This window comes from Fragaria vesca, linkage group LG6 (genome assembly GCF_000184155.1).
Source record: "Fragaria vesca subsp. vesca linkage group LG6, FraVesHawaii_1.0, whole genome shotgun sequence".
Lineage (NCBI taxonomy): Eukaryota > Viridiplantae > Streptophyta > Magnoliopsida > Rosales > Rosaceae > Fragaria > Fragaria vesca.
In genome coordinates, this window is record NC_020496.1 from 15,686,233 (window position 1) to 15,708,800 (window position 22,568).

The window sequence follows — 22,568 nt, forward strand, 5'->3', positions numbered from 1 at the left end:
ATCATTAAGACTTTCAAAAGTTTGATTTAGTTTTTAATGATTTTGAACGGTCCAGCTTATGTCAAACTAAAACCGTTGAAGGTCATTAAAACTAAATTGAACTTTTGAAAGCCTTAACGATCACCAAATCATATGAAATTTTGTAGAGGTGATCTACTCATATAGACCTAAGATATGAACGGTGGAGATGTAAAATTATAATCGGGAAGTTGGTGTAATGCCCTATCACTATAAATGGCTTAAAATAGGGATCCCTCATTGGAAGGGCCCTGTTTACATCAATGGTTTGGAGATGCAAAATTTATATGAATAATTATAGGTTTGGTTTGGGTGACCTTAAATTTAAATATAAGTTTGGATTTTAAACCAATTGTTGGAGATGCCCTTACGTCTTAGGTTCCATAAGAAGCCGCCAGCATTGCTTAGCAAGAAGAGCAAGATTGAAGTGATTTAGGTCTCTCAAACCTTTCGGACCAAAAAAAAAGTCTCTAAAACCTATCTAGAAGGCAGAAGCAAGGCATGCCAAGAGTAAAAGAGTTGATTCTGATTATACACATGCATAACATAATGTTTTGGCTCTGCTATAATTATAACATTTGATTAGGGATATATTGGTGCTTGCAAACTTGCAATTATTCTTTGGTTACATTAATGGTAAGAATATTATCATATCGTATGGAGCTAAGTTCCATCTAATGCAGCTTCAGATTAATCCTTGGTAAGATCTGAGGTCCTGAATCCAGTAGTTTGTATGTCCTGTTTGGTTGGACCTGAAGAACCCCAGGTTGTTCTGCCAGTAGAAATAAAGGCCAAGGTATTATTATTGTGAATTACGAATAATCACCATTAATCAACAGAAGACCAATAAGAAACCGATCCATTATATTTTTGCATACAACGCTATCACCATTTGGTCACAACCCCAAATTCACAAATTCAACAGAATCTAAACTGCATTAGGGGATAAAGTATCACGAAGATGAACGGGCAAAGAGAAAGAAGGGCGTACTCTGGATTTCGGTGACCTGTTCTGGAGTGAGCTTAGCAGAGAATCCAGGGATAATCTTGTAACTGTAAACTAGAGCCTTCTCGGCAGCCTCCTCACTGTGTGCATGTTTCAAAATCAAAATTTCAACAAAATGATTTAGCAGCAGTGAGAGAGATATTTGTAGCAGACCTGCCAAGGACCGCGGTTAGGATTCGGATGTGATAGGCCTTAGGCTCCTCATTTTCCGGCTTCAAAGTGTAAACGATGTAAGCAGGAGGTTCCGGAGGAGGAGCAGAAGAGGGTGAAGGAGCACAAGCGTCGGCCATGACGATTGCAAATATGAGAACAAGAATAAGAAGCGAGATTGATGAAGCTGTCTTCTTCATATTTTGATACACTGATCTTGTAAACAGCTGACAGGATGAAGATTTTGGAAAAGGAAGTTCCCGCTTGTTATGAACAGCTAAAGCCATCTTTTGTAAATATGTTACAGACATAAGTAACTCTGCATGTGTCATTCTTACTTATGCCATTCTTTCTTGTCACTTGGCAGCCTGCACCACACATGCAAGATGGTGCATCTACTTTTTTTTTTTTTCCTCTATGAGGACTACCAAGTGTTAAATGTCTTGGAAATTAATTTCCAGACAATTATTGATGACAGTTCTTTAAGTAAGGCCTGTTTCTTGTTGGAGTGATTGTTTCAGTTCCATAATGCATATATTTAGGAGCTGTGTTATGCACTATATTTTTTTGTTGAATGAAGAACTTGACCTGATCAATGACTCATTATCTTTCTCTCTTGTTGATGAGTTACCACATGGAAGAAGGAGTTAATTGTATTTAGGATTGATTATGAATACATTTCCATTATGTTATTATTGTATACTAAAAACAGGTTTCAGTTTCAGACTTTCAGCCGTTTTAGTATTGTTGTACCTCTTGGCCTTCTCTTATGAGGCCAGATTCCAGAAGCACAGCAGTACTTGAAACAATCTCTTTGGAAATACAACAGAACCATTACCCGCCAGCGCTGATGGATTCAGTCACTGCTTGTGGCAATAGTCTCTGAAAAACCCCTAGTAGTCTTGGCACTATGTCACCACAACCAATTTATGTCTTAGAATTCAGATATTGACTACTTAAACAATCTATCTCCCCCATAACAAAAGAACTAAGAGCTAGAAAGGTATTTCACTTCAGGGAATCACAAATCAGTTCAGTGCCTGCAATAGAATTTCTAAATTGGTTCTTCTTCATACTGTTGTAACTTTAAATATCAATTCTAAGAAGCAATTATTTCGGGGTAAAAACAATGACTTAATTAGTACAGGTCTCATGACTATGAAGCAGCAGGCCTAAGCACTGCTACCTCTGTCTGACCTATTATTGAACTCATCCAATGAATCTTTGTATTGTTGACATAATCCTATATGAAAAGACTATGGCTCAGTACACTTTTGGCCATGCAATCAAGAAAATATGTGATGGAATGACAAATGGGAGTATGGGACAGAAAGTGAAGCAGAGAGAAAAGCATCCAGTCTTGTTCAGTACAAGATATATACTGATAAAAGAAACTCAAATTATAGGGCTCCAGTCTGAAGTAGCATTAGCTCAATAATTAATGATAACAGAAACCGCAGTATAATTTACATAGCGATTGTCTCTTTTAATAATATGCAATTTTTTTTTTTTTCCTTCAGAGAAGAACATAACTTTTGTAGAAAGAATAGCTTGATAATTCAACTAGCATGCTGGTTCTTCATTTTTGTATTAATATAACTTGCTGTTTTTTCATACAGGTATTGCAGCTTTACATGTTACAAGCATAAGTTCATGTACATATCATAATGGATCCCATTAAAGGATAGTAGGTATTGATTTCATTTCATGGTGTGTTAGGCAGTTGGGTAAGAGGCTGCCATAGCAATGCCACAGAGACCTTCCTGTGCATCAACATCTCTTTGCATTCTTATGTAACCTCCTTCACCCCATTCTGCCCCCCATGAGTTCTTTACCAACCAATACTTAGTCCCATTATCGCTGACGCCATAACCAACAGCAGTAACACCATGGTCTAGGCTTGTTCCGCAGGTTCCTGTGAATACACCACTTGAATAGAATTGGAAATCGGATCCACTAGCATCAATGGCAACAGAAATAGGTTGATTGGCAACAGCCTTAAGCAGTGCACTTTCACTATTTGCAGGCACATCTTCGTGGCCAGTGATTGAGGCTGCATGGCTTGCTTCCTTCTGCGCATTGCATGTACCATCAACACCAGTATAGGGGTAATTAGCCTCAGTACTAAGTCCATGATTTTGATTGATGAACTGAAATGCATCATCCATCAAGCCTCCCTCACACCCTTGGTCTTCACCATTGACATCACAGTCAACTAACTCTTGTTCGGACAAAGAAATCAATTTACCAGTTGTTAGTTGAGTGATTCCTTCCATGGCTGCTACTGCTGAAAATGCCCAACAGCATCCTGTAAAAACAGATAAAAAATTATTAGCATGTAGAGTAGAATCAATCCAAACTCCAAAAGGGGAAGCAGAGCCTCATCTATAAAAATATTGTTAGCTAGATGATTAATTGCATACCACATTGGCCTTGGTCCTTGATGGGAGTCACAGCTCCTTTCTGTCTCCAGTCCATTGTAGCTGGCACAGTAACGTTTTCATATTTGTAAGAAGTGGTCTCTGTGGAACACTCATGCCCCTTGAACCGATTTCTTGAGGCTGTAAACTCTTCATTTGTAAGGTCTGCAAATCTATTGACGCTTAATTTGTAAGGTTTGTTTGCTTCGCCATTGGAAGATTCTACAAAAGCAACATTTTCCTTGAATATCTGGAAGCGCTTCTCCTTCTCGTCAAAGTCACTGTATACACGTTCATAACGAGCCATCCATTGCTCGTATCTGCCATACATTATTACATCTTGGAGACTGCGGGAAGTAGCTTCAGAAGACCAGGCCCCCAACATGATGATCAAGGCCAAATAGATACATTTGCAGTGGTTGATGAACTCCATTTTAGGATAGGTTGATGAAATAGATGAAATAATGAGCAGGTGTACAATGAAATGGTAGAGCGCTCAGTTTATATAGAGGAAACAATGGCCTTTTTTAAGTTATCTCCGTGCCCCAAAAGTTGCTCTGCAAAATTTGCGCCCCATAAAAATGTTCTGATATGACACAATGTCTTCTAATAGAATTTCATGTCAGGACAAGTTACTAGCCAACTTAAATAAAATAATGTTTACTACCATTTGAGATGTTTATTGGCTTTACCTTTACTCATGCTAATAGTCTTATAGACCAGATTAATCTTTTGGCATATCTGAGCAAACCAATTTTTCGTTATGTTATGCTGATCTAAAAACTAAACATACGAAGTACTACAACTCATCATTTCTGGGTCAGTGAAAATTGGTTGCTCTAGTTCTTTCAAGTTAACAAACCAATTACAGATGAATGAAAGAATTAGAACTTTTGTGACTAGTAAGAATTTAAACCCAGGATACCAAAGGTATAATTAGACTAAATATTATGTTCTATTTAAGCTCAGTTTGATATCGAGTTTTAGGGATTAAAATCACTTATAATTACCATTTTAGATAGATTTTCTGTTTAGTAAAATCTTAAAACGTGTTTATCTAAAACTTTTTAGTTTAAATAACCACGATTTTAAGAAGTAAAAGGAGTTCTGAGACATCCGTGGAATATGTTGACTAATCTGCATTTCCATGATCAAGAGTTTAATCAAGCCAGGCTTGAGTTTATATATTGATCAGTTTGTAAGCCAAGTACATCATAATTAACAAGATTAACACGTCGTCAAGATTAACAATTAACTTCTATCACCTGACCCTTTCGGAGGGCGGTGGCGACTCCATCTCGGCTGGGGTGTGAGGGCCTAATCGCAACGGCGGCTTGGGTGGACTCTCCAGCGGCTTCGGAGACGCGGTGGGAAGCCCCTGATCGCAAGTTTCTGAGGTCGACGACGACGTTGGTGGAGCGGTGCTTTGCTAGGTGGAACCAGTGGATCTCTGCGGGTAATCTTGGCGACCGGGGCTTAACCTTGTTGGCGTGGAACCTGATTCCAAATTGGTTTTGTATGGTTTTCTAGTTTTTGGTTTTGAGGGAACGGAAAGGAGGCGGTTTTCCGATTTCCTTCTGTCGAGCTTCAAGGTCGCCTGATCGAGTTGAGTTTTTGTTTGGCGGTGGGGACAGAGGCTTGGGTTGTGTTGTTTGGCCGGTAGTGGTGATCGATGTTTTGCTTTTCAGAGACCGAGCGGGTCGGACTAGGAGGATCACCATGGTGGAGGTGCGTGGGCGGCCACCGGAATGGCGTTGAACGGGGTTCTCTCCGGCTAGTCTTGCTGGTCCTCGTTGGGTAGGGGAGAAGGACTTGGTGGGTTTGGGTCCATTGAGTTGGGTTGGATTTTCAGCCCACAACTGGCAGTGGCGGACGCAGAAAGTCACGTAAGTGGGGGCAAAAAATTTGAGGCTAAGCAACATATAGAAACAGCTCACTATTCATTTCCTCTTCCTCTCCAATCTCCATTTTTGTAGCTCTTCAACTAGTTAATCAATATACTATTCTGGAATATATTGAAGTTTTTTTTTCACTAATCATATGAAATCCTAATTAGACATTATAAAATTACAGGTTTTCCACATCAAACATCTAATATGAACACATCTAAACAGACTTATTGTTTCTTTTATAGAGAATAAAGGGATTCCAAATTCACCGTTCATTAATCTTTCATTAAAATGAAAACCCAGATAAGTAAAAAAAAAAACAATGAAAATTGATCACCCAATTATGCTAGAATTTAGGGTTTAGGGTTCGAAGTGGGACTCTACTGATTAATTTTGGGCTCTTTTGATGTGATCTACTGATCCCATATATAATATATTATATATATATATATATATATATGTAGTAGTGGGATACGGAACGTAGGGGAAAAGCAAATAAAAAAATTTAAAAAAGACTTCAAGCGCCAGACGTCAAAAGCTGAGTGGGGGCAGTGGCCCCCGCTGGCCCCCACCTGCGTCCGCCATTGACAACTGGGCTTTGATCCAGTTGGCTTTTCCTTTTTAACTGGGGCCTAGTTTGGACTTTGTTGGAGGGGCTTTTTTGCATCTTTAGCCTGAATTTTCTCAAGAGTGATGCCACAAGCTGTTTGGTAGGTCGAAACGTACACCAATGGAAGTCTTAGGCGTCTAGAGCTTCAAACGGTGGTGGAATTTTTGGGGCTTTGTAGGGCTTGGGATGCTTTCTTTGTTTTGTTGTTTTCGCAGCGATTTTTGGTTGCAACTTGTAGGCAAGGCAATAGTACAATTGCACTCGGCAGTTGTTGGTCGTTTGTCTTTTCAATTTGTAGTTGATAGCTGCTTGTATAGTCCTCGGACTGTTCATGCTTGACCGTTTTGGTCGTCATGATCTTTGATCAATGAAATTTTCCTACCTTAAAAAATAACCACGATTTTAGAAAGCAGGTTAGGGGTAGCTTATTTAAAACTGAGTTTTTAAAAAATTGACTTTTTAAACCACAATACCAAACTAAGCCTTAATATGGACTGATATACTGTGGTAACTGGTAGGATTTACAGACACTGACAAATGTTGATTTCTTTTGCAGAGGATGGACAAGAAATGTTTTCAATTGTGTAACATATAGAAGCTGAAAGTGGGCATGTCTATATTGGTCTGAAAATAAGATGGCAAACATTTCACTTCCACAAATGAATCACTGCATATTTATTATCGAAGCTGTAATAGAGTACATAATTTTTTTTTTTTTTTTTCTTGTCACTGTAGTAAAAGAAAAGGTCTGCATATCAGTAGTGTCCTAGCTCATCAGTGGCAACCATATCTTCGACAGAAAAAGTATCTGGGTACAGAGGAACATAAGCATGCTGACTGAATATTGGCAGATCCAGTGCAGCACTTGCTATGGACTTACATTCCTCGAGTGACTCTGCATCCAGAGATGTAACTTCCTGCACACATGCATAATATTGCTTAAATTACAGCTTTACAGGTTTCTTGAAAAGCGATGCTAATTTAGAAGATTTAACCGCCAAGATGTGTTTCACTGAACTAAACTGGAGGCACTATCTCTAAAGACCAGAACATCTGCAATGTCTTCTAATCAAATAGTATTTATCCTTACAATTACGTTGTTACTTGTTACCTTGCTATTTAGTCCACGGATGTAGCCAACAAGCAGCAATTTCACTTTCTTGTTGGATATACAGCAATTGCCTCCGTTAGCTAGATGTATTTGCTGCATCAAAGAACCAAGTAGTTTTAAGCAGACAAAGATGGAGCATATCAAACGGAACAAAGAGCCACAATGAGAATTGAGTATTCTTCTTTAATTACTTTATGAATTGCCTAATGATTAGTTAATTAGTTTCAATAAACCCGGTTGCAAAAATATTGAATGGTTTAAACAACTAACAACGTAGGCTGATCACTCACAATCTTTTTCTTAGGAGAGCAGGTAATTGGATCCATACCAATGCCAACCACTACCCTGTAGCTCTTCTTCATATCCACTACAGCCCATCCAAAGAAGACTCCCCAAACTTGGTCAGGCAGAGCCGATTTTCCATCCTCTGATCAGTTTATCGTGCTCAGTAAATTGAATGCAAACTTCCACAAATTTTAACCATAACACCACAGTGCATCCAAACAAGTAATATTCCTAGTCAATCTTAACACTGAGGAATAAACATCCCATTCTAATTAGAAGCATTAAAGCTAAGTTCCAAGAAAAAGTGAAATGAATCTATAAATTATGAAGAATAAGGGTTGATGTCACGGTAACTATATGTAGGAGCATTTTTTGTCTACCAAATGGCACATTGTGACCCAGAACCTAATTTATGAACCTTCTGAAAAAAAGAAAAAAAGAAAAAAAGAACACAAACCTGTGTCTTCATTGACAAACCCATTATCATACAGACCACTCAAATAAATTGCTTCAATTGGCAATGCATTATCTACCCCTGCAACCAAATGACAAGCAAAGTGTTGGACAGGGACGGCACAGGGACAAATAAATGCAAACAGTATGAAGACTGAAGAGAGATGTACAATCTTCAAAAGGAGGAAGACCCCAATGCTCGGGTCGAAACTCCAAAAGTGAATGAAGCACAGTCTTTGCAAGCGCAGAACAACCAGCAGCTTCACCATGGGGTGGAACAGCGACTACCTCCATTCTGGCAGCATTGGCAGCTTTAACGCCAACCCTGTTGAAATGCATTGATAGAAAACAAACACTTGTGACTACTATGAACTAAAATGGAAGGAAAATGAGATGCTGGCAGCATTAGCTGCATGAATGCATCAGTAACTACCAAAAGACAACTTAAGTTCACAAATAATCGGCAATGTACACTTCACATACTTCTATGCTCTGCATGGTTTATAGATTTATAGAGTATTCATAAGAATGAAACAAATTTCAGTCCACAGATGCATGTTTTTCAATGTTCTTACATCGAGTCTTCGATCACAAGGCAGTTAGCTGCATCTACATCCATCTGTCTTGCTGCCTCTTCAAATCTGTAAACAATTTGGTGAGTTCACTACTATCTATTAAGAGGAAACTGAAATGCTTTATGAAATTACTGCCTTACAAATCTGGAGAGGGCTTGCCCGCTTTAACCTGGTCGCTGCCAAGGATTACTGAAAACCATCCCTGCCAACCTATTTAAAGGAAGAAATAAATCACAACACATGAGAAATCACAGGTCAACTCACATGTGCTTTACGAAATGTGCCTAAGAATAAGGCAGGCAAAAGGTAGTTTAGAACATAATGTCATCGGTGCAGACTGCAGAGAGAGGTCCATGTAACTGTAATATCTTACATTGTGAATTATTCTTCCTTGTTTGGCCTAAAGGAAACATGTATAAGCTCTATACAAGAAACATAAAAGTTCTTTACCAAGTATATCAATAATAGTTCATTGTCAAATGGTTTGACAGGATGTAGCTAAAGTATCAGCTTTATAAGCTACCCTCAAAGACCATAATACACAAATAACACAGAATAGTAGGACAAAAGGCAGTAGCAAAACGTCTTCTCATTTCTTGTCACATTTTTTCTCTGATATGGTATTGGCTATCATCAACAAGAATCCTGAAGGTCTAACGATTTCTTTTATCTAATACATACCTTGATGGACAGAGATCTTTGCATTTATATATTCGCGCAAGGAGTTCGAAGCAAGAGCAGTAGGTACTCCATGGTCATGGAGATGCTTGATTAGACGGGTAGCACCAGGAAGAGCTTTCGCGTGCTTCCACCTAAGAGTATACGACTTAACAGCTTAGCACACTAGAAACATCATGTACAACAGTACAAATGCACAGCAATATGCACAAACGAGAAAATCATATATTCAAAATTCTCAACAGTTATCACTATCCTGACATCTAGCAGCACTTTGTAACGACGGCTCATAATATATAGCAACTTTGATGAAGTATGATTTTGAGTGTGCCAAGTAAACTCAATCTACAGTAGTAACAAACATGTATGCATTTATGTGTTACATAAATAAAGAGGAAAGAGGATTTACTTTTGTTGATACATGGGGATGATTTCTTCAATGAACTGGTCAGGAGTCAATGGAAGATCATAGTCCTCGACAGTGGCGGTGGACGAGTCTTTGAGTGTCTTGCCAATCTCCCTCTTCTCTTCCCTCTCCTTCTTCAAAGTCTTGCCATACTTGGCCAAGAACTCCGTGAAGACGCTCCTTGTAGCCCGCTCTGAAGCACAAGAAAAACATAGAAATGAGAACGACCCACTACGTCAAATGCAATGGAGATGGTGAATTCGAGACCTGTGTCCAAAAGGGTCCCATCCAAATCGAGAATGACGGCCAAAATCTTGGGTTTTGGGGTCTCTGTATTGCAGTCGCAGCAGCTCATGATAATGGGTGCGCCTCTGACAATGAGTTGGTTCCAAATTCCAAGAGTGGGAGAGAGAGAGAGAGAGAGAGAGATTGAACTGGAACTGGTTTTCATCTGTGTGTTGGGTGCAATTGCGATATATAAACCATGTTGGGTGGTGTGAGGAAGAAGATGAATGGCATTGTTCTAAAGGTGCTGTGGTAGTTCCCGCATAAGAATTTAATGCGAGAAAGATATGAGATGAGATGAGATAGGCAAATTGAAGAGAGACAGATTCCCTCCCTCTCTTATATTACGTGTGCAATCATTCGGCACTTGTTCTAATCTTTTGGCGTTTGCATGACTTATTCAGAAAACCCTTCGTTTGCTAGAGCATCATGTAACAAACGAGTAGTATATAACAAAGCAAAAAACAGAAATGCATAAGCAAATTAGTATTAATAATACTTTGTAAGTTCCACTTACTTGGTTCTAGGAATAAAAGGGTGATAGATAAGTCATTTCTCTCGTATAAACGTCTGGTGAAATATGCTTGGTGGATCATGTTACTGGTTTTACAGATGGAAGAGTGCCTTCCATTTGGAATATGTTTTCACATGTTCTCTCATATAAATGTGGAGTTTTCACATGTATTTCTAACAATTTTACCAGTGTCTTTTTCCAATGAAGCTCGTTTAAAACCAACTGATGTTTTATAGGGAATGAGTGCCATTTTTGTCTCTCACAAAGTTCATTTGAAAAAACAAAGGAACAATTAGGCCGGCCAAGAATGCACAGAAACAAATAACCAAAGCCAGAGAATAAAACTAGGGATCATCAAAGGCCAAGAAACTACTCCATAGCTTGGTGCCAGTCACATGCATTGCAGTCGTCAAAACAAGCAGGTAATAACTTAGTACGAATATCCAATCTGTTTTTGAAGCCTGCGTAGCATTGGCAAGTGGAGAGGGGCATCCTAATCTTTTCTTTCAGAATCCCACTTCAAACTACAACTTTGGCCGCTAGCAAGGAACTTGTTCATCAATTATTCAAGCAAAACTTACACACTATCAATCATGAAAGTGAAACAACTCCATTGGAACCTCAAGAAAGCTACTTCAAAGAGAACTCTTTAGTTATCACTAGCTAAAGGCCTCCCTGGGATTGCACATCTAGCATAGAAAGGATTATAGATTTGTAAACTTGCTCGAAAAGTATTCACATAATTCCGACAAGGAAAACCCGGTCTACTAAACCAACAAGGCGTTTTGGAAGAAAAAGCATTGTTCTCCTAGTCATCAGTGAATACAGACCTCATCTTGCTAGCCATAAATTTCAGATTTGTACTACTGTTAAATTCTTTTTTTTTCGTTTTTATTTTAATAGAACAGTACTTAGGATTTAGAGTTCAGAAAATTCTTCACCAGAATTGTTTGAAATCCTCAGAAAGTGGGAAGGGGAAGCATCTAATGTAATTACATGAAACTTTCATTTGCATGACAACTCCTGTAACAATTAATACAGATTATGCAAACGTCCATCCTCTGGAAGTTTGGAAGTCCAAAAGGTGTTGTTGTCCCTTATAAGCTGCACGATTACCTAGCTATCTTCGTATGGTTCCTCATCAGCACCTGAAAAACAATATTCATGATAATAAGAATATTGCAACACTGCCAACACACATCAACACTAACCAAATATGACGTCCTACAAACCTCTCGGTAGTATTTCAGGATCTCATAATAAAAGACCTGCACTCCAAAGTTCAAAGCAGAAAATAATAGTAGTATGATCGACAAGTTGTAATGTTGAGAAAATCAATTCAGGCAAGTCAGGCAGTTCCGCTTCAGCAGTAGTAACTGTAATAACATTAATTAAGTTAAAATCACTAGAGGACATTCATGGTGCAACAAATTTCTGATTGTCAATGAACAGCATGATAAGCAATCGATTAAAGAAATTTAAAACAAAGTTACACAAAAAAGCTGTTTTAGCAAGCAATAAGGTAGATGCATCAATTAAACAAAACACATTGCAACTAAATTATTGTACAAATCAACATTTAGATACTATCAGGATGCTCATGTCAAAGAACATTTACAGAAAAATAAAATTGTATCAATCGTGTACAGGGAGAAGATCTCACTTATGATAGAAGACAATTGATTCACCATCTGAAGTTGAAGGAATGAAATGTTCATTGGTCATTGTCAAGATATGTCCGCATATAGTTGAGAGCTCTGATTCAACCATCTCCGCTCTAGATAAATTCAGTGTTGAACAAGGGAGGAACCCAAACCATTGAACAAGGGATGAACCCAAACCATTGCAGAAGGAGCTTGGTAGACGTCAAAGATGAATCGGAGACAGAGCGGGCATTTTATGGAGCATTGATAGGAAACAAATCGGAGTGTGGGTGTGGGGTGATTTGATTTTCCGAGTTTCAGTCACACACTCACACGTTTTGAATTGTTAATCCTCAACTAAGTTTCAAATCAGGGTGAGTTAAAGGAGACAAATAGGTTAGTTCAATAAGGGTGAGGATAAAAAAGTCTTTTTCTTAAGAATCATTGGAATGAGCTCATGGAAAAGGTTTGCATTAGAATGGGTTTTGGATACCATATTTTTGTGCATCTGGGCATTTTCCTAATATCAAAATAGTCTGATATAAAATTACAGCAAGGGACAATAAGTTGTTACAAATTACAAATCTTTTTTTTTCTTTTTATCTTTTTGTTTTGGATGAACACAAATTTCATAACTCTAACCCAGATGTATCATATTCGGTCGTGCGTATGAAGACACTAACTTTTAACCTGAAGATGAGGTAAACTGTTTGTATTTTATTTTTATTTTTTGTTGTTGATGATTCATCTATCCTTTACTCATTATTTCTCATGTCGACTTCGTATGTAAATTCTCATGGGCAACTACTGTACCGTATTTATGAACAACGGATAGATCAATTCAAGAAACTTAGAAGTATGGAAGGCGTTGCTACTAGAGATACATTTACAGACATTGTGCATTTTGATATTGACTGATACCATTGAGTTGTTAAATTTGAGAGATTTTTCTTGTTCTTTAAATTTGAGGGGGCGTGTTAGAGAGGAGAGATCCCACATCAAAAACGTAATAATTAAGTTATAACTTATAAGTAGGTAGATCATACCCATTTATACCGAGACCTTTTGTATTTAATATCTAACACCTTAAAGGTGGTCAAGTTGGTACAGTATTGGTACAATGATGATCCACGGGCCACGCTTGTCGCTATTTAAATATGAGAATGTTATTTTCAATTCCCTCTCTCTCTTTGTCTCTCCAAATCCCTATTTTTTGTAAGCTTATATGTCACCAAATAATCCCCTTCGAAAAATAACCCCAATGCTTGTGACAAATTAGCCACCGACACACTTCCAATTTGGAATAACGCAGTTCCACCAAGATTCTGAAACTTATGTTCCTAGAATTGCGTTTCTGCACGCTTCCTAGCGCTTCCACGACGATTCACTTTACTTACGCTTCGGAAGCGCGAAACGTGAGCGTCAGTGCGCTTATGTGCTTTCTAGGTTAAAAATAGTCATTACACCGATTGAAAAAAGAAGTTTGTTGTATTACTTGTCAATAGTTTTAATTACGAGAAGATGTGATAACGTAAAAGTTCTTGACTACCAATTAATATGTAATCAATCGCAAACTATAACAAAAGGTCCAAATATTTCTAAGAAAAACTTGTATTAAGATGTAAAGCATTAAATAAAAACCTATGCAACTAATGGCAAAGAAGAAAGGGTTGAAGCACTTATCATTAGAAGATTTAGGTTCAAAAGCAAAGCATAATCAAAGATCTTAAGGCCAAAGAATCAGGAGTTATATATTGAGACTATGTTAATGACAATTAAAGAAACAAATATTTCAACTTTTATTGATGAATCACCTGAAAGACAACATATGAAAAGGAAAACCCGTCTCTATTTTAGATATATCATTTACATAAAGTTTTTAAGATCTTAAACATTTCTAATTGCTTACTGATGTGTTCTTACAAAAAATTCGTATGCATATGTCATGAAATGTCATATCAGTAACCACAAACGGTTAAGTGTTGGCTCGTTTGTTCTCCATGGTGACTAGATATGGAGCAACTACTCCTAATGATAGAGTTGACGACGGCTTCCTCCAAATCTATGCTCATTCCAAGGTTGACAAGTGAGACTATGTAATTCATAAGGAGTGAATCACATGGTAATATGATACGCTCCTTGCTTGATACTCCAAATTCTTCTTCAGACATTTTGAAAAGCTCTTGAAATATGTAACTATTAAGGTAGGATAAGGGAAGCACAAAATGCGCCTTAACAAGGGTGTATATAACAAAAGTGCCTTTCTCTGCAGCAGTATCCCACGGCTTGCTACCACGGACTTCTCTTAGTGATGTGATTTTTTTCCTCCCCATAACATCATTCATATGCAACTTTCTAGCTATTTTAATGAACCTTTTTGGGCTGAGCATCATGTCCATATCTAAATGTTCGTGGATGAACTGGGGTTCAAAAATTAAGAAAAAAGCTGAGGCAGCTTTACAGATGAGCTAGGATTGAAATTGAAAGTATGTTTTAGAATGCTGAAGATTTCTTAAACTGTGTTGATGAGAGATGGAAAACCGATGAGGGTGGGTTACCTATATATACTAATTTGGCCACTACACTCGATTTGTTTATGTATATTTTTCTTGTTGGAGTGATTATCTATGTAAATCAATTTTTTAATTTGTACTAGCTGGTACTTGTTGGAGAAAGCTCCAATGTTTAACAACCAGAACATACAACTTGGGTCCTTGGATGTTTAAATGAATTTTATGTACTGATTTTTGTTTTTGCTTTCCTTTTCAGGTTGTTATAAGAGCAATTAATTATGAATTTCATATCCGTACCATACATACATTGATGCTTCTTGTTCTTTTTAGTACAAATTCTGGCAAGACACTTTAGTTGAAATCGTTATAAGCAATGCAAAAGTGAGCAAGAGAAAGTTCCAAAGTCTTTTCTAGTGCCTTAGCCAGTCTTTTTGTTTTTGCCCTTGTTTGGTGAAAACTTCAATGTTCTTTATTAAACACATTTTTGACAAGGACACAATTTAAGCCATAGTTTCGGATGCTTGGACATGCATATAAAAGTACTACAAATTAATTATGATACTCTACACCAGAAATTAACGACATAAAAGGAAAACTCTACACCATATATATATATACATATATATATTAATTACTTTTAGAAAATTCATTAATTTATTAGATTTCTTATTGTAGTGATTTTATGTGAATCATTTTTGTTAGTCGTGTTGGTTAGTACTTGTTGGAGAAAGCTCTAATGTTTAGCCACCAATACATCTTGGTCCTTGGATGCTTGAACGGTTTTTTCTATTGATATTTGTTTTTTCTCTAGAATATCATTTTTTGTTACAAGAACCATTACAAACCGTACCACTCATGAATGCTTCTTGTTTTTTTAGTAAAAATTATGGTAGGATACTCTAGTTAAAATCGTTACAAGAAACGAGTGAGTGATGAAAAACTCTAGTGACTAGTTTAATGGGACTAGTGGATATTGGTGTGGACCTCTTTGATGAGGACACAAATTAAGCTTTGAAACCACATACCAGAATTTGACAAATAATAGTTAACAATAAGAAGTTACTTTGAAGCCCCATTAAACTAACAACACCAAATAAGAAAATTTTCGGAGAAAGCTTGAAGTTGTACCTTCACTTCTACTGTGCTAGTCGAGAGATTTCTCTTACTATGACTAGGGCGAGTCAATTGTGCTTTGCGACCTGTAATACAAAAATCAAGAGAAGCGGTTAGTGCAAAAAAAGAGATTTTAGAGCTCGAGCAAGACAAAAGAAAAAATAAAGAACATAAGGGAACACAATGACGGCGTCGGAGATTGTATTATGTTGCGCTGGGATGATGATTTGTTTAAAAGAGATCTTCAATTTATAACGAATTGCTAGGGTTGTCTACATACGAAATTTCCTAATTGAGATTAGGAAAGTATGGAGGGAATCAAAGATCTTCCCACCATGTGGAGCAAAATTGGTCGTTGCCAAAAATCATTAATTGTCAAATCCGTGAATAAACATTCTACTCGAGGAAAAAATGTTTCAAGGTTTCCTTCCATTTGAGTTTGGTATTGAAGAATATGTACCAATTAAATTAAGATGTTAAGGAATATCTACAAAATTGAGAATCCTTACAAATCTCGAAAATCTCCGCAAATTCAAGTAATCCATACATTTATAGGGAATCCTAGTAAAATTAAGGAATCCATACAAATTTAGGAATTCCTACAAATTTTAGAAATCTCTACGCATTTTGATCTGTCCACATTAAAAACTTGGACTTCAAGCCGCACCTCCGGCACGTGACGACGACATGACTATGACGCACCTTGAAGTGGAATGTGATTAATGTCAGAAAAGGAATGTGATTAATGTCGGGTTATTGACGCATTCCAAATTGAGCGAGACACTGGCATTATAAATACCTCTTCTCAAATCAAGAGAAACTTCAAAAGACAAGGAGAAACAAACAAGCTAGAGACATCTCTCTGAAGCCCGAACCCTCCCAAGCACGTAAAAAATCCTCAAGCTGTAAATAGCCGATTCCTTCACCAACCACAAATATAGAAGTTGTCAAATTCTTGAAGAGTCATCAAGCAATCAAATAGCTCATCTCTTCACCAACTTTCAGACGAATAACAAATTACCACGTGACATCTCTCGTGGTCCAAACCTGATCAACATCAAGCCTCCACAACCCTTGATCAATGTTCGTCTTCAAGTCTTCAACAAACCAAAACTCTTGCAATATTTTCATCAACCTCGCGGAGAATTAACAAGCACTAAGCACATGCATCGATTTAACCGCCACCAAAGCCAAATGACACTCACTACGTGACCGCTTGTGGCCGAAGTCCGATCAAGAACAACCCTCTATAGCCCTTGGTCAACTATCTTCTACAAATTGTCAACACGATAAGAAGTTCAAACAACACAAGTCGATTCAAGATCAAGTGCTAGTCACCTTTGGATCAACTCAACATCGAAGATCGAATCAAAAGAAATTCTTATTTAAGAATACCCATAGAGATTTTAACCCTCAAATTTGTCAGTATCAAAATTTTATTTCATACACGTGTCTTTCTGTTATTCGTTGCAGACTTTTCGTGTTTATTGGTATCCGTAAAACCATCATGGTTGGTAATGGGTGAAATAAAAACAGAAACTAGGCCCAACCTAAAGCAGAAAATGAAAACCCAAGCCCTAGTTATTGGTGAAATCCAAGTCCAAGAACAATCCTTGGCCCACCCAACCCCTAACTTAAGGAGCCTAGGCCCAACCTAAAGCCCAGATGAATTTTCTCTGGCAAACCATAGATTAGGCAACCCAAGTGTCCAGCAGCCTCCACCGCCACCAAAGGTCGTTGTCACTACCTTGCCGACAAGACCGGGTCGTTGCACTCTAGCTTATAAAGGATCCTGGTTGAGGCCAGAAGACCGGGTCAGAGCACCGACCAATGAGAATCTCTGTGCCCGAACCACGAGACCAACCGAATCTTCGTTGACGCCAGCACCCAGAGAATTAGAGATTGGCACCAGAAACACATCATCCAGACATCCAGCCCAACATCGCTGACCACAGACTAGGAAATGCCGTCCACACTGCTCAGAGTCCCTGCACCATCACTCAAAGGAGGGTTGATCAGGATTCCCTACTACACACATACACATCCATGGCGTTTGAAAAACGCCATTAAATGTCTTCCATGAAAAAGATTCCATGGCATTTCAAAAATGCCCCATTAAAAGTTTTTCAACGACGTTTCAAAAACGCCATTAAAACTTGTGGCGTTTTGTAAACGTCATAAAAAAAATTCCATGACGTTTTAAAAATGCCATGAATTCTTTTTCAGCTTTGAAAAAAAAAATTGCACATTGATTTTCTGATCAAACGCAGAAAATTAATTATTCTGTAAAATACATACATCACAATGACAAAGCTGTAGTGCTATGTACATTTGAATAAACAAAAGAAGAGATACCTATCTACAATATTCCATTGAAGAATTTGAATACTTCATACATCATACTATAGAAAATTTAAACATTGTATAGGAAATTTGATCACAAAGCTAATACATTATATATTATACTCTAGAAAATTCAAGCACTGCATCGGAAATCTGATCACACAGCTTATTAGGGTGTCCCTCGATCATTTACAGACTCGAAGGTAAAGAGGAAATTGTCCATTTTCTGAAGCTGTAAGATATAAATGAAGTTCTGGTACTAGTAATATCAACTAAGTAGAACCTCATTGCTAGTAAAGCGTAAAATATTCGAAAGCCAAATCTTTCAGAAAAATACTGCCAAAGAAAAACTCAACAGATCTAAAATCATTCATATATATTCCTCACTCAAACATGTATCTTGATTATTGGCATAAAGAATGTAAACCGTTCAGAATGTAGAGGAAATTCCAATGTAATATATATTAGTAGCTAGCTTAGAGTATAACAGTGATCACTCTACAAAAAATCCAACATTAATTTGGAGATTAATTAATCACATTTTTGTTTGATGAAAAACGTGATTGCTACAAAATTCGTTATACTATGGTTATGATGTATTAGAACCCTAACACCTAAGAGATCGCCGCCCTCTCAACTCAAGGACGACCCCTCGATCTCTGCTAATTTTTTTCGTCACGCCCGGGTATCTGACTAGCCTTTGGCATCGCTGATGCCTCATGGCTTCTGCCGGACGGAGGATTTGACACAATTACTCTTGGAGGATCCAAGAGAATGATGTTCTAGGTCCTCAAGGAATGAGCTTTAGTTTGTTGAGATATGAATCTCATATTGGGAATATAGGACCTTAACTGTGGATTTATAAGGGTTTGAGCCACTCTACCTATTGTCAATCGGTTTTGGATGTGAACCTTAGATTGCTTTATCATGGTATCAGAGCGGGTTACCAACATCTATGTGTGAAGCCTAATGGTCACACGCATTCAACGTACGTCACCCAAAATGTTGTCCACATGTTAGGTTTGAAAATTCGCGACACGCGCGTGCGGGGACGTGTTGAGGTATGAATCCCACATCGGGATTATGAGACATTGCCTTTGGGTTTATAAAGTTTGGGTCACTCCACCCATTATCAACTGGGAATAATCCGTCATACGTGCGGGGACGTGTTGAGATATGAATCCCACATCGGGATTACATGACCTTGCCTTTGGGTTTATGAGGGTTTGGGTCACTCCACGTCTCCACTCTATCAAACTTTATCTCCACGTCATACGTGCGGGAAGAATCCGTCATAGCAAGTTATAGCTAGCGGCGCCACCAATCTATCATACTGTGGACAGTAAACTCAGCTGCTTCCTTTTGATCAATGAAATTAAGTTTGAATGTGCCATAAATTCCATTAGAAATGTTTTCTTGCCAAATACTCAAACGTTCCTTTCTATCTCAATTTCTTTCTCCAACTACTAGTTGAAGTGTACTCCAATCTCACCTCTTATATTTTCGATTTTAGTCTGCCTACACTAGCTACCCTGGACCAGATTGGGAGGAAGAATTGAGAGTAGATTCAGTCATTATCAAGTTTACAAACAAGGTTGTTTAGTATCCAAATAAAAGGTTGAATAACATATAATTGATCTATATGACCTAATTAACAATGTTGGATAGTGATGAGAAGACGTCGTTTGAAATCACTGATTCTCCATTATGCATGTCTGTACAGAGTTTACATTCACTTCAAAGCATAACAAAAACAGTGACAGATGTGGTGATCGGCTTGAGTAATGCAAAGGTTGGTGAGAGCCAATGCCCCGACAAAGATTTTTAGTTGTCGTTGGAAAAAGTACAAGTCCACCCCTTCTCACGTGGTTGCTTCTCTCTAAGCAGAATGCTCTCCCCTACCACATTGTCTAACTAATTCTCTTGATATATCAAAAGTATTACGTAAGAAGAAATGTGGATAAATGAACTCAGTAACCACAAAGAAGTAATTGTTTGCTTGTCTGTCCTCGACGATCAAAAGTAGATATGGAGCAACTACTTCTAATGATAGAGTTGAGTAATGCTTTCTCCAAATCTGCACTCATTCCCAGCTTCACTAGCGAGACTATGTAGTTCATGAGGCGTGAATCACATGGGAAAACAATATGATCTCTACTCGATATTCCGAATTCTTCCTCAGACATCTTGAATAGCTCTTGGAAAATGTAGTTAGAAAGATAGGACAAGGGAAGCACAAAGCGCCTCTCATCAAGGGTGTAGATAACAAAGGTGCCTTTATCTGTAGCACTAGTATTCCTCCTGTTACCGTTAGCAGCTCTTAGGGATGAAGCTTTCCTCCTCCCAATAACTGACACCTTCGGCAAGTTCCTGGTCATTTTAATCAGCTTCTTTGGGCTAAGCAGAATATCCATGGAGACTATAAGTTGAGCTTGTGCAACAGAACGCAGATCTATGCAGAGAGGTATGCTGATCTTTCGAATGTTGCTATTGTTGCTAGAGGCTGATGGATGGAAAACAAACGAGAGTGGACTTCCAATATATAGACATATTGGATAGTAGTTCCATTGATGTGGCTTTGTTCATGTTGGTGAGTTTCGATGGCATGGAAATAATTAGTTATGTTGGACTATACGGAGAAGGAGCAGATTTCAATGTTTAGCAACCGACATTGGATATGCTTTGTTTTAGTGTATATCAGGTTCTTCCTATAAAGGACACTATCAACAAGTCTTAAATTATGGGTTATTACTAGGTCGTATATAGCAAGTTAAAGCTCCTCTGAAACTCCGTACCTACACTCATTCATTCAGGTAGCTAGGATATCATGTACCTTTCCTCAAAGTACAAATTCTGGTAATTAGGTTAATTCGTTACAAGAAAGTCCAAATGGGTGGGGAATTTCCAATGCTAGTTAGTTAATTTGTTGCTTGCTATTGCTTAGTTTTGTCTTAGAGCAAAACAACATCGATCAATAGTTGGTAACTAACGACATATTTTGGATGTTTGGAACTATGTCATATAGTGACGTAGCTAGAAACTCTTTACAGGAGGGTCAAATTTTAGATAACTTTTTATATAGATAATATGGTTTCTTAGGCATAATAGTCATTCTAGAGCTATTATTGAGGAGGAACCTAAACAAATTAGGGTTTATTCTAGAGCTATTATTGAGGAGGAACCCGAAAAAATTTTCAACAACAAAGAAAACAGGGCTTGAGATTTATAGTACATTTGGACCGTTGTATGACTTAGTCCTATAATCTTAATTTATTTCACATGAGTAGTAACAATTTTAGCAAATGCTAAATTATGAGAAATGGAATAGAAACGAAGGCTGACATGCGACGATGTAAATAGTCTTGGAATATTAAGACAGAAAAATAAGAAAAAGATGGTTGAAAATAAAAATGAAGAAAACAAAAAAAATAACATGATAGAGTGTAGCCTTTTAGGTAGATTTGTAAGTGTTTGACAGAAGACATATCTATTATTTTTAAGTTCAGTGTTTTAAGAAAATGAAGATAGATTGGCTTATATTTCTATCCTTGTCTTTGTCATAGACAGACCTGTACCTGAATAGAGTCCTAAGAGTCGATGGACTCAGGGCCTAGAGCCTTAAATGGCCCAAAATTTTCTTTTCTCTTTGTGTGATCACATTAGTTTAGTTAAAAACAACCAAAAATAATTAAGAGCATCCAATTAGGGTGGTATGAAACCACAAGAGAAAGTAAGAAATGTTCCTTTTTTTCTGACCTAGCAGCCGCTCTGCTAGGGTTTATCGTGGCCGTCTGGTCTTCGATAAAATCTTCATCAAAATGCCTAGCGCTCTTGCTAGGTTTGGGAGAGCGTCGTGTACGGCCTCTCTGTATCCTCCTCCTTCAAGTCTTCAACCTTAGAGAACCTCTCTGATACCGTTCTCGGCGTCGGGACCTATGTGCACAGCCTCGCCTCCTTTTCCATCACCACAAGCACGCTTCTTGGCGAAGATCTCTCCTCCAATTTGTGGTGTGTGGGGCAAAGCAAAGGTTGCGCAGATTGGTGAGTTCAGATCGTTTTTCGTTCGTGGACCGGCTCCAACCAAATCGAGCACGACTCAAAGCATGTGCGTTGAAGAGATCTGATCTTGTTTTATTGTTTGTTGGGTGCTGTGTTGTGGTTGATTTGGTTGGGAAAGAAGATATTGTTCTCCAACGAAGTTGGACAACAACAAAACCAGGCTTCTCCCAAGGAGACAGTGTTCATGCTAGTGACAAGCCACCGATTTCGGCGTATTTTGGCTGTGGCGGCGTGGTCGGTGTCGGAGCAATGGTCGACGGTTTTCAGGTGTGGCTTGCTTGGTGTCAACCTAGTGGGTATTGGGCTCATGTTTGTTTCTTGGGCTTGAGTTCTAGTGGGTTGACCACAAAGACAAAACATTTGAGATTCTTAAATTTTGGTTTCGGATTTGGGATCCAGGTGGCTTTACGATAAAAATTTGGGACCCAGGACTTTTCTTAGTTCGGTACCAATTTTTTTCTTGGGATCAATACATGCGAGGAACTGTCGGGATTATT

General features: G+C 38.0%; 4 protein-coding genes across 4 annotated transcripts; all 4 read right to left on the reverse strand.

Annotated features, from left to right (window-relative positions):
- Nucleotides 1-575: 575 nt before the first annotated feature.
- On the reverse strand, nucleotides 576-1,479 carry LOC101305959. The gene is made up of 3 exons (XM_004303130.1): nucleotides 1,178-1,479; nucleotides 1,010-1,104; nucleotides 576-790 (listed from the first exon to the last, which is right to left on the reverse strand). The coding sequence occupies exons 1-3, from the start codon at nucleotides 1,459-1,461 to the stop codon at nucleotides 693-695; spliced, it is 477 nt and encodes a 158-aa protein (XP_004303178.1). The 5' UTR covers nucleotides 1,462-1,479; the 3' UTR covers nucleotides 576-692.
- Nucleotides 1,480-2,889: 1,410 nt separating this feature from the next.
- Nucleotides 2,890-4,027, reverse strand: LOC101305192 (vignain-like). The gene is made up of 2 exons (XM_004303127.1): nucleotides 3,598-4,027; nucleotides 2,890-3,482 (listed from the first exon to the last, which is right to left on the reverse strand). The coding sequence occupies exons 1-2, from the start codon at nucleotides 4,025-4,027 to the stop codon at nucleotides 2,890-2,892; spliced, it is 1,023 nt and encodes a 340-aa protein (XP_004303175.1).
- A 2,821-nt stretch (nucleotides 4,028-6,848) lies between these two features.
- Nucleotides 6,849-10,029, reverse strand: LOC101298052 (pseudouridine-5'-monophosphatase-like). Its single transcript, XM_004305394.1, has 10 exons — nucleotides 9,869-10,029; nucleotides 9,605-9,794; nucleotides 9,199-9,329; nucleotides 8,658-8,727; nucleotides 8,518-8,583; nucleotides 8,113-8,267; nucleotides 7,947-8,024; nucleotides 7,495-7,631; nucleotides 7,205-7,297; nucleotides 6,849-7,010 (listed from the first exon to the last, which is right to left on the reverse strand). Exons 1-10 carry the CDS (start codon nucleotides 9,954-9,956, stop codon nucleotides 6,849-6,851), a joined length of 1,170 nt encoding a protein of 389 aa, XP_004305442.1. The 5' UTR covers nucleotides 9,957-10,029.
- A 9,953-nt stretch (nucleotides 10,030-19,982) lies between these two features.
- Nucleotides 19,983-20,426, reverse strand: LOC101298349 (auxin-induced protein 6B-like). Its single transcript, XM_004305395.1, has one exon. The coding sequence runs from the start codon at nucleotides 20,424-20,426 to the stop codon at nucleotides 19,983-19,985; it is 444 nt and encodes a 147-aa protein (XP_004305443.1).
- Nucleotides 20,427-22,568: the final 2,142 nt, after the last annotated feature.

Coding starts and splice junctions, on each gene's coding strand:
- LOC101298349 (XM_004305395.1), bottom strand. CDS start 20,426: ATGGATATTCTGCTTAGCCCAAAGAAGCTGATTAAAATGACCAGGAAC.
- LOC101305192 (XM_004303127.1), bottom strand. CDS start 4,027: ATGGAGTTCATCAACCACTGCAAATGTATCTATTTGGCCTTGATCATC. Junction 3,483..3,597: donor CAAGGACCAAGGCCAATGTG/GTATGCAATTAA, acceptor CTGTTTTTACAG/GATGCTGTTGGGCATTTTCA.
- LOC101298052 (XM_004305394.1), bottom strand. CDS start 9,956: ATGAGCTGCTGCGACTGCAATACAGAGACCCCAAAACCCAAGATTTTG. Junction 8,728..9,198: donor AAAGATCTCTGTCCATCAAG/GTATGTATTAGA, acceptor TCCTTTAAATAG/GTTGGCAGGGATGGTTTTCA. Junction 7,011..7,204: donor TCCGTGGACTAAATAGCAAG/GTAACAAGTAAC, acceptor GCATGTGTGCAG/GAAGTTACATCTCTGGATGC.
- LOC101305959 (XM_004303130.1), bottom strand. CDS start 1,461: ATGGCTTTAGCTGTTCATAACAAGCGGGAACTTCCTTTTCCAAAATCT. Junction 1,105..1,177: donor CTAACCGCGGTCCTTGGCAG/GTCTGCTACAAA, acceptor ACATGCACACAG/TGAGGAGGCTGCCGAGAAGG. Junction 791..1,009: donor ACAGGTCACCGAAATCCAGA/GTACGCCCTTCT, acceptor TTCTACTGGCAG/AACAACCTGGGGTTCTTCAG.